Source organism: Vulpes vulpes, chromosome 2 (assembly GCF_048418805.1).
Source record: "Vulpes vulpes isolate BD-2025 chromosome 2, VulVul3, whole genome shotgun sequence".
NCBI lineage: Eukaryota > Metazoa > Chordata > Mammalia > Carnivora > Canidae > Vulpes > Vulpes vulpes.
The window spans coordinates 155,706,916-155,718,089 of NC_132781.1; the positions used below are offsets into that span (position 1 = coordinate 155,706,916).

Here is an 11,174-nt window from a genome sequence, read left to right on the forward strand (position 1 = left end):
CACCCCCCCTTCCTTGTCCCAGAAGTTTCTCTGAGCGTGAGGCCTCGACTTGCTGGATGCTGGCAGCCTCAAATACCTCTGCTCTACTGGGCTCAATCTACCAATTTGCTTGAATTCACCAAACTGCCCCAACTTCCAATTCCCTCTGGATTTCCAGCAGAAACACTGAGGTGAAGGTCACCAGCAGATTCTCACACTCTTGGGCCACTCCAACTTCCTTGATTTTTCTGAGCCAGTGAAAATATCCACAGGCCTTTCTGGAAGTCTCCCCTGCCACCAAAAGCAAGATTTATAATAATAACAGCTATCATCTGAGTGTTCATTTTGCGTGGAGTGCTTTATGTCACCTCAGTGCTCACCACTGCTTGAGGTATGACTGCCTTGTTTTACAGAAAGGGAAATGGGCCTGGAGAGAGTGAATGACTATCTAAACGACAGGCAGCCAGGATTCCAACTCAGGTCTGTCTGACTCAGTACCCCACGCTCTTTCCACTATGGACATTGTCTCTCAAGGACTTGAGGATCCCCTAAAATCCCTTTTCTTTCTTCCTTTTTTTGGGGGGGGGTACCCAAGTAAATTTCAGATGGGGTAGGATGGTTCGATTCTGAGCTATCTAAAGAATTCCTAGCCTCACAGCTGGGGGATGAGTGGGGGGTGAGAGAGTCGGCCTCATGGCTGGGTAGGGTCCTAGTTCTTTTTAGACACTTGAGTAATTTAACCATAAATAACTGGGTACTGGGAACAGGACACTCACTAATAAAAGCATAGCCTAGAGTCATGTTGGGGGTGGGTGGGGGGGATTCAAGTCACTCAGTGGGTGGATGTATCTGCAAAACAAAAGAAAAGCCCCTTTCCCAGCCCAGGCAGAGAAGTCTCCTGTAAAGTTAGAGACAACAGGCTTCTGGGCACGTAGCCAAGGTTCTGGGGATATTTATAACTTGAAGAGGGTGGGAGTCCCTAATAAGCTGCTATATTCTTTTTCCATCACTTCCCTCTCCAAGGCTACAGCGAGCTCAGAGCGCTTCCCCACGCAGAATGCCTGCTTTCCCCAGTGCTCGGCTCCCATTGTCTAATTTTCTCATCCTGGCTGGGGAGAGGGAAGGCTGCAAGTCCTTCCGTTCGGAAGAGCTCCAGTTGAATGCAGCTTAGCTTCTGCTGGTGTGCCTCGGCTAGCTGCTGTGGCCTCCGAGATCTGCCGGGGAGTCTGTGGTTTCCCTGAGCTGTCTGCGAGGCTTCGGGATCCGCCTACGATCTTTGAGCTTCGCCTGCAAGTCCGCGGATTTGAGATCTACCTGCGGGGCTGAGATCCCCGGGATCTGCCACTGGGCTCCAGAATCTTTCCAAACACCCCGGGGTCTCAGAGAACTCTGCCTGCGGATTTGGAATCTGTTTGAGGCCTCTCGGATCCTGGAGCCGGCGATCCAGTGGACCCTTCGCGGGTCAGGAGGTAAGTCTGTCCTTTTCCCAACTCGGTTTTTCGGCTTCTCGGCTTCCCACCTTCAGCCGGTCAGGGGCCGCTCGGAGGCCCAAGAGCCTGTCGGTGCAGGACAGCGTCACAAATCCTTTAGGGAGGCAAAGCCTCAGGGATGATAAGGACAACTCTTCTCGCTCCTCCTCAGGCGCCCTAGCCCCCACCCTCACTTCTGATTTCCCCTCCGCTGGGCGCAACTCACCCCGTCCCTCAAGGGGCGCCCTCTTTAGAAGGACAAGGTTGGATGCCCCTATAGGGTTAATAGCGACGGGCCGGGCCGCCGCCTGGCCGGCCGCGGACTGCACTTAGCCAGCGCACGGGCGGCGCGGGGCCTCCCGGGAGTTGTAGTCCGAGTGGCTGGTGAGAGTGCCGCAGGCGCTGCTGGGAGACGTAGTGCGTGGGCGGAGCTCAAAGTTCCAGCGCGGCCGCCGAGTCTCCCCTGGGGAGTGGGCGGCTGCCGCTCTCCTCTCAGGGCCCGGCTGTCAAATGAGGGCTCGTCCCAGAAGAACCCAACACGGGCCAGCGCTTGAATTAGGCCCGACGTCGAAGCTGAGGCCCGACTCGAGATAAGCTTCTAAGGTCGCGAGGAGATGCAGGGCAACCCCTCTGGCTTAATCGGGCCGCGGTCTCCAAGAGAAGAAAGCGGGAGATACTCCGCCCCGGCTAGGAGGACGCGCTTCTTTCTTCACCCTTTTGTTCTTTTCCCTCCTCGGTTTTTGGCCTCTGACCGGCCTTTGTACGCCGGAGTGGAACTCCAAGTCCCGGCAGGCCACGCGGGCCCGCGCAGGCGTGATGGAGGGGCTCAGCCACGCTACAAGAGGCGGGCCTAGTTTGCGGCATCTAATTGGCAGAGCGTCGGGCGAGCTTTGCTCGCTGATTGGTCGAGGTAGCTGCCGGAAAGGGCCCAGCCTTGAGATGGGAGAGCGGAGGCGTTCTGTGGGCTGGGCTCAGAGCCTCCTCCCCGACACAGCGTCGGCTTGACCCCGGCCCGGGAGGGCCCCAGCCAGGGGGCTGTCTTAGTAGATTCTGGCGGTGCCTCCACCCTCCGGTGGCGGAGACGCAGAGGGCGGGTCGCGCTCCAGGGTCAGGGAGGAGAGTGACCCGGCCCGGGTCCAGGGCCCTCCCCACCCGCCTGGCGGCCAGAACTCCAGCCCTGGGGAGTGGGCAGGGCCTGTTTTCTGTGCCTCACGCCCTGCTTTTCGCCTCCTCTAGCGCTGTCTGCTAGCTGCTTTTCCTGCTCTCTCTTCTGGGAGGCGAACCCTTGAGTCCGAGATGGCAGCCACCCTGCTCATGGCTGGGTCCCAGGTAAGCCGGGGGTGGCTTCTCGGACCCTGCCTCTGCTTACCCGCCTTGTCCCGGCGATTCTTTGCTCTGCAGATCCCTGTTGGAAATGCCCTGGGATTAGTAATTCGCTCGCTTTGGTATTCCGCGCCTAGGAACCTCAGTACCAGGCCAGCGTAGCCACCAATTGGCATTTATTGAACACCTGCTGTATGCCTTTAAGTACCGGAGAGGCGAAAAAGATGGATGGAACAGACCCTCCCCGTCTGCTTACGGGTCTGTAGGGAGACAGACACATCCGATTAACCGTGATACAAGGTGATAACGGCTTTATTTGTCGTAGGAACAGAGTGCCGTGGTGCGGTAACCGAGAAGCGGGAATGATTAATTCTCGAGCCCGAGGGAGGCGTGGAGCGGAGCAGGTGGATAGGGGGCACTGAGGAACGGTTGGTACAGGAACAGGGCCTTTAAAAGAATCCTAAGATTTCACTAGTCTGAGAAAGAGATTCCGGGAAAAAGATAACATTGTGAGTAAAGGTATGGAGCCATGGAGTAAAGGTATGGAGTGACGTAGGCGCTGCATGTGTTCCGAGAAGAGTACCGCTAGAAGACGAAGTTGTGCAGTGGGCAGGGATTATCTACCTGTTCGGGGCGCCAGAGCAGTCACCTGGTACCTGGCTCCCTTTTCTACCACGTCTCTTCTTTGCCTGTTTATTTCTTCTCTCGACTCTTCAGATCAGAATTCATTCCTTTCGCCTTCTCAACGATCCTAGCCATGTCTCTCATTGCAAGCAGAAAAACTGGTGCTAACCCCCAGATACCAAGTAATGAGGAAGCATTGTGTGATTTCAGGCACCTGTGACGTTTGAAGATATGGCCATGTACCTCACTCGGGAAGAATGGAGACCTTTGGACCCTACACAAAGGGACCTTTACAGGGATGTTATGCAGGAGAATTATGGAAATGTTGTCTCACTAGGTAAGTAAGGATTCTTCTCTCTCTCTTTTCATCCCCACGTTTTCAAGACTCTCACAAAGTGGCTTGACTCTTTCATTGCAAGCTAGTTGTTTGATATTTAAAGCATTTAATTGGCAGTTGGCTTGGCAGTTGGCTTGGGTTGAGTCCTCAGGCAAATCTCTGAGTGCAGGTACACCAAGGTCATACTGTCTAAAAAGAAAGACTGTTTCTGCCCATTTTAGAAACATTCAGATTTCGTATGCCCTGAGTCATCCACCATGCTCCAGCCTGTTTGTACAGATCACTGACCAAACAGGTCTGACATAATGGTGCGTGCCAGGATGTCAAGGCCCCCTGTAAATGGTGCTTTTACTAGAAGATGAGGAGGGTTCTCACCCAGGTTAATGGAAGAGCAAAAGCCACATTTTTGTATTTATTTTGGCTTCAGAGCCCTGGCTGTGCCTGAGGTCCTTTATTTATCTGGAACAGGTACTTGTCTAGAGATGTTTCAGAGTCAGTCATAGATTTTGAGTGCGTCAGATATTATCCCAGGAGAATCATGAACTAAGATCACAGGTTCTATGAGAAAGGGAAGCTATTTTTTTGTTTTTGATGGTCTGAAAACCTGTCTTCTCTCAGCTATCCTTTGTGCTGAGTGTAACCAGAATAAACAGTATATCCTTGAGCTGAACGGTCTTTTGACTCACTTCATCTCCTGGTAAGACTTGACAGAAGTTAGCAGTCATGTATGGTTTACTTGGTCATCTGCCACTCATTAGGACTAATTCTTTTTTTGTTGTTGTTGTTTTGAAATATTTCTCTAGCCTTTTCCAGAACAAAAGGCAACAACTATAAGGGTTTTCCTTTTAAACTTGGGCTCTTCCTGATGTTCCAAGATTTTTGGATCTTTCCTTTAGAAAAGCAACTAGAAATGAAGTTATTTAGCTAGAAGTATTGCAGTCTCTGATCCAAATATTCTACTCGATCTAACAAAAGCAAGAAGTGAGAATCTTTTTTTTTTTTAAAGATTTTATTTATTTATTCGTGGAGACACAGACAGACAGAGAGAGGCAGAGGCACAGGCAGAGGAAGAAGCAGGCCTCATGCAGGGAACCCGATGTGGGACCGGATTCCGGGTCTCCAGGATCACACCCTGGGCCAAAGGTGGCGCTAAACCACTAAGCCACCAGGGCTGCCCAAGAAGTGAGAATCTTAAAGAAATGTGAGTTGAAATGGCTACGGTCCAGCTCAAGGGGCACTTGTTCAAAGGATGGCAGCATGGAAGAAACATACACATAGAAAACCAAGTTCCTTTCCCAACTAAGTTTGGAACTGAATTAAATAATTTTTACAAGGTTTCCTTACCTTCAGACCCTTTAGAACCTTTTTTTTTTTTTTTTTAAGATTTTACTTATTTATTTGAGAGAGAGCGAGAGCAAACAAGTGATGTGAGGGGCAGAGAGAGAAGCAGAGGGAGCCTGATGCGGGGCTCAATCCCAGAACCCTGAGATCATGACCTGAGCGGAAGGCAGTTGCTTGACTGAGCCACCTAGGAGCCCCAAGACTCTTCAGAACCTTTTTTTTTTTTTTTTAATTTTTATTTATTTATGATAGTCACAGAGAGAGAGAGAGGCAGAGACACAGGCAGAGGGAGAAGCAGGCTCCATGTGCCGGGAGCCCGACGTGGGATTCGATCCCGGGTCTCCAGGATCGCGCCCTGGGCCAAAGGCAGGCACCAAACCGCTGCGCCACCCAGGGATCCCTCTTCAGAACCTTTAATGTGTTAAATGGCATGTGAATTTCTAAGAAGAAGTTGTTGGATACAACATTTACTGAACGAATTTATCTGTAGGCCCTTTTCTCCCAGGATACCTAGTAACCTCTTTGTTGAAGAGTATGCTAAGAAACACAACTTGGAAAATACAGCGTCCGGTTAAAGTTTCTTGTAGACAATAGTTGTGTATTTTCATTTTCTGAAGACTATATTTTGTTAATGTCAGAATGTTCTCTCAGAATGTTCTGAGCCAGGCATTGTTTTTGCATTTTCCAACCTTCCCTTCTCTATTCACATTAAAAGGCCGCTGGAAAGTAGCAGGTAATGTTTGGCAGTCACCTTTCCTATCAACTAAGACTTGATATAGCTAGACAAAAATTTGTTTTTTCCATGCTAACCGAATAGATTCTTAGTAACTATTAGATAATGGTAATAATGAAGGCTTGAAAAGTTAAGAACATACACAATCACACATAAAATATCTAGGCCCTTGGCTTTTAGAGATTCTAATATAGAGACTCTTATATTTTCTGTTTCTGGCTCTTTTCTTTCAAAACACCAGGAATATATACAATTTTCGTAAAGAACCATTAACAGTGGTACAAAGCATAAACTGTTATCAGACAGACCTGGATTTGAATCTCGGCTCCACCATTTACTACTCTATGAGCTTGTCCAACTCACTTCTCTGAGTCTTGGATTTACCATTCATAGAGTGGAAATCATCATGATGCCCGACTCAGGGTGGTTGGAAGTGATTCTGGTGAAGAATTTAGCACAATGCCTGGTACATAGTAGATAAATTTTGTGTGTGTATTTGCGAGTATTATCATTATTCTTTATTCTTTATTACAGATTTTGAGATCAGGAGTGAGAATGAGGTAAATCCAAAGCAAGAGATTAGTGAAGATGTAGAATTTGGGACTGCTTCTGAAAGACCTGTTGGGAATACTGAGGAAAATGCTGAAAATGAAGAGGGCTTTGAAAGCGGGGATAGACCAGAAAGACAGTGGGGAGATCTGACAGCAGAAGAATGGGTAAGCTATCCTCTTCAACAAGTTACTGATCTGCTTGTTCACAAGGAAGTCCACACAGGCATCCGATATCATATATGCTCTCATTGTGGAAAGGCCTTTAGTCAGATCTCAGACCTTAATCGACATCAGAAAACCCACACTGGAGACAGACCCTATAAGTGTTACGAATGTGGAAAGGGCTTTAGTCGAAGCTCACACCTTATTCAGCATCAAAGAACACACACTGGGGAGAGGCCCTATGACTGTAATGAGTGTGGGAAAAGTTTTGGAAGAAGCTCTCACCTCATTCAGCACCAGACAATCCACACTGGAGAAAAGCCCCACAAATGTAACGAGTGTGGGAAGAGTTTCTGCCGGCTCTCTCACCTAATCCAGCACCAAAGGACACATAGTGGGGAAAAGCCTTATGAGTGTGAAGAATGTGGGAAAAGCTTCAGTCGGAGCTCTCACCTAGCTCAGCACCAGAGGACCCACACGGGTGAAAAGCCTTATGAGTGTAATGAATGTGGGCGAGGCTTCAGCGAGAGATCTGATCTCATCAAACACTATCGAGTCCACACAGGGGAGAGGCCCTACAAGTGTGATGAGTGTGGGAAGAATTTCAGTCAGAACTCTGACCTAGTGCGCCATCGCAGAGCCCACACAGGAGAAAAGCCCTACCACTGTAATGAATGTGGGGAGAATTTCAGCCGCATCTCGCACTTGGTTCAGCACCAGAGAACCCACACTGGGGAAAAGCCATACGAATGTAATGCTTGTGGGAAAAGCTTCAGTAGGAGCTCTCATCTCATCACACACCAGAAGATTCACACCGGAGAGAAGCCCTACGAGTGCAACGAGTGTTGGCGAAGCTTTGGTGAAAGGTCAGATTTAATTAAACACCAGAGAACCCACACGGGAGAGAAGCCCTATGAGTGTGTACAGTGTGGAAAGGGTTTCACTCAGAGCTCCAACCTCATCACACATCAGAGAGTTCATACAGGAGAGAAGCCTTATGAATGTACCGAATGTGAGAAGAGTTTCAGTCGGAGCTCAGCCCTTATTAAACATAAGAGAGTTCACACTGACTAAGTCCTACAATTACAAGAGAGGATTCATTTGAAGGTACAATTTAATTTGATATCAAACAGCTCTTTGAAGACTGAACTGCTTTTACCATACTGAATTTCCTTGTGGGCCACAGTTTAAAATATCAAAGAAGATAAGCCATTTGTAATTCTGACCCACAATTCTGGGAATGTTCTCCCCTCCTCCAAAGTAATGATTTTTATTCACTCAATATTAATGAAGTACTTCATCAAATTCAGCCCCACAAGTAACTGGGAATCTGAAGGCCAGGGGATAAATGCTGGTAAATATTCAGGCCTGGATATGGAGTAAATCTTTAAAAGTTATTTCTCTCATCCTTGGCCCAAAGAACAATGCTAGGGGAAATTTTGGACTGTAATAGGGTGGTCACAGCTGCTTCGGAAAAAGACAACCAGAGACTGCCTGAATTGCCACACCTATTCACTCTCCATAGTAGTTGGGCACACACATCTTCCCCTTCAAAAGGCTTTTCCCTTGATTTGCTCATACATTTGTATCTTTCCATCTTCCTGAGGGCAAGATTCTGCATGATGAAGGCAATGATCAAAACTTTTCCACATTGTTTCTAATTTAACTGTATTAAAGCTTGCATCTTTGCAAAAGCTAACTGAAGATACAGATTAAAGGAAAAATGAGACACAGGTTTGGGGACCAAGGACTCATCAGTGGCGGTGACTTTAGTAAGAGATGCCCACTGTTGTTATTGCCATTAATCAAAATGTATTCGTTTTCTTTGGGGATCACTGTAGGAAACATGTAGGGAAAATGTCTTCAAGGAAAGGTAGGACCATACTGATGGTGGAGTGTCAGGAGCAAGTGGGATTGACCACTTCAGGGAAGGAAACACAAAGTTCCTCCCCAAGGAACACCACCAGTCTTTTCTGTGTTCTTCCCCCCTCTATCCTTTAAGATCAGTTCTCCTTATACTGCTAACTCTAGGATTTGATAAGGGCCACATCCCAGTGTTTATCTTGGCTTGCATAAGGGCATGTGTAATGTACAGTAAAACGTGTATTCCTGTAATTTTTTCAGTAGCAGAAACAATTCACACAGAATTAGCATGTTCTTGGGTGATGTTGATCATGTGACAAAACTACAGACAATTCCAATGTGAGAAATGTCCTTTTGTTTCCATTTTTTTCTAAAGAAAAAATTTAAACACTAGTGCTCTAGTGTATGCTCTCCTGTAAGATCTGTCTTTGTACAGAACTAAGCACTTGTTTATGTGTATCAGTCAATTGTGGGAGATAATGACTGGGTAGATTGATTGTCCTGTTCTCAGACTGAATTATCTTCTCTTTGGCCTAGTCACAAGGAATTAATAAACCTAGATTGGAATGTATTTCCATCCTCTCAGTTTACAGATACATGTGGTTAAAATGAGAGTTGACCCAATTTAAGCCTGTTAGAGTCAGTTCTTATCCCAGCCCACATAGGAATTAAGCACTACCCCAGATGTTGATGCTTACCCAGGCATTTGGGGGTGGCAGTGTGAAGGGACTAGAGTAAGGAATATATATATTTTTGAGAGTGCCCCAAGTTATTTCTACTGTGCTTTATTGTGAGTGTTGTAACATTTTAAAAATACTTCTGCCATAGCTCTTTGGGACTTGGTGTGTTAAGAAGCCGGTGGTCTCGGGAAGTATGCGAAAGTGAGTCATTAGGACCTTCAACTGTGTGGGACTGCATTGTTTGCAGTGACACAACCTTGAAAGTAACAAAATGAAACACCACTCCGTCAAGGAGGTTTCTTTATGTTGCCACTCCCACTTAAAAACAAACTCAACACTGGCAGAGAGTATGTTTTGTGTTCTATACAAAATCTAGCCGACTGCGGGTATTCATATTTTAATTGTTGAATGACTTACATGTTCTTGATGACTAAACTCCAATATGTCTTCTCCTGTATCAGTGTTGCTAATGGTTTTGATGAATATCAAAAGTTCTCCTGTTGTTTCTGTGAGCCACAACGGGCATCAGCTTTGGAGCGGCCACAGAAGACAGCATCCTCATGACACAAGTATCTATCACTCCCTTTTCCTTCTCTACTCTCCTGCCCCCTGCAACCTGTTCCTGCTGCTGCTGCTTTTGGCTTAGAGGTGAGTGGCTCAAGAAGAGGCTTTTAAGTGCCCCAGCCATCTCTCCATACATGTAAACTTCAGCTGGGAAGTTAAAAGGGCAAGGGCCACACCAGCTGTTTCCTCTCTTTTTCCCAATTGCTGCCCATTTGCTATGTTGAAATTTGTGTAGAACTTATGCATCAGACTCTCTTTGCTAATGCTTTTTGCATGTCTTCTGCTCCCAAGTCTCTGGCTGCTTCTGCGCATACCCTGAACGCTTTGTGCCTGTTTTTCTATGGTTGTGGAGAGTGAGTGAACAAGTAAGTATGTAGAGCAGTTTTCGTATGGTATTGGTCGCAGTTATGCTAGTGTCTATCTACATCTGTATTCTAACAATATTCTATAATTAAAAGTATAATTTTTGAAAATCAAAAAACTGAGAATTATTTTAGTAATCCAGCACTGATTCATAAAATGGCTTTTCATCAGATTCATTAAAATGGGGCACAATTGTCTTTACATTAATGCATTTGTACAGATGTTCTTGGGAAAATTTGGGAATACGTTGTTTTCACACATTGGTGAGCCCTCTGGATATTGCTGTACTTTAAAAGATGCAAAAATCTGGCTAGTTTCCTATGAAGATTGGGCTAGTGGCAAAAAGCATGGAAATATTTGGTATGAGCACCTCATTAGCTTTGGAGAAGGAAAAAACAAACAACTAAAAGCAAAAATGAGAGAAGCCCGTGTTCCTTTAAGGAGATATTTTTGGGTATCTGTTGAAAATGCTAAAACAATTTCTACTGAACTAGTATTGAGATCTCAGAACAGATACATTTTAGAAACAGTCAAAGGCTCTCTATTCATGACACAGTTACACAGTTTGCCTAAGGCAGTGATTATGTATTACTAGGGTGTGGCCACAATTTTCAAATTACTTACAAGTAATTTTATGAAACCTTTCTTTAAAGGAAGGGCCAGTCTAGGCAGAGGTAGGGAGTAGAAGTGCTTTAAATAGGGGGGGAAAATACAAATACGGAAGAAAAATTGTAACCCTATAGCCAAGACTTGGAAAAGAGATTTTATCAAAACATTTTTAAATTCTATTTTTCCTTTCTACACATTCAATAACTTTTATTTCTGGGAGGAAAAGTTAAAGGAAAATGTGGGCGCACCTGGAGCCACCGCTTTAAGGGTATTTGATATGTTAATACTTCACCATTATTATAATGGAGCAGAGTTCCTTTTATGTGAGCTGTTCTCTAAGAGGCTAGATTAGGGCTTCGCTTCCAGGCCACTAGGACACTGATGAATACACTGAAGTGATAATTTGTTAAATGGTTCCCTACTGTTTCAAAAGTTTGGTATTTGAAAGGGAGTTCCCATGCCCTGGGAGAAATGGACTTTTGAAGCATTGGTTAGATACCCATCTCTATGGTAGTTTGGGCTATTGCCATCTATGGGAGACTTCAAGGTAAAAAGGTCGTTAGTGAAAAACAACCG

At 46.1% G+C, this 11,174-nt stretch overlaps 1 protein-coding gene across 6 annotated transcripts; it reads left to right on the forward strand.

Moving 5' to 3' along the window:
* The first annotated feature begins 862 nt into the window (after positions 1-862).
* On the forward strand, positions 863-10,107 carry ZNF436 (zinc finger protein 436). Of its 6 annotated transcripts, none has more exons than XM_026012433.2 (5): positions 988-1,448; positions 2,685-2,777; positions 2,909-3,071; positions 3,606-3,732; positions 6,341-10,107. In XM_026012433.2, the coding sequence occupies exons 4-5, from the start codon at positions 3,627-3,629 to the stop codon at positions 7,591-7,593; spliced, it is 1,359 nt and encodes a 452-aa protein (XP_025868218.1). In that variant the 5' UTR covers positions 988-1,448; positions 2,685-2,777; positions 2,909-3,071; positions 3,606-3,626; the 3' UTR covers positions 7,594-10,107. The 6 variants fall into 6 exon arrangements, with proteins under 6 accessions (XP_025868212.1, XP_025868216.1, XP_025868218.1 ...); XM_026012432.2 differs by lacking the exon at positions 988-1,448 and adding an exon at positions 1,855-2,358; XM_026012427.2 differs by lacking the exon at positions 2,909-3,071 and having other exon boundaries at positions 863-1,448.
* Positions 10,108-11,174: the final 1,067 nt, after the last annotated feature.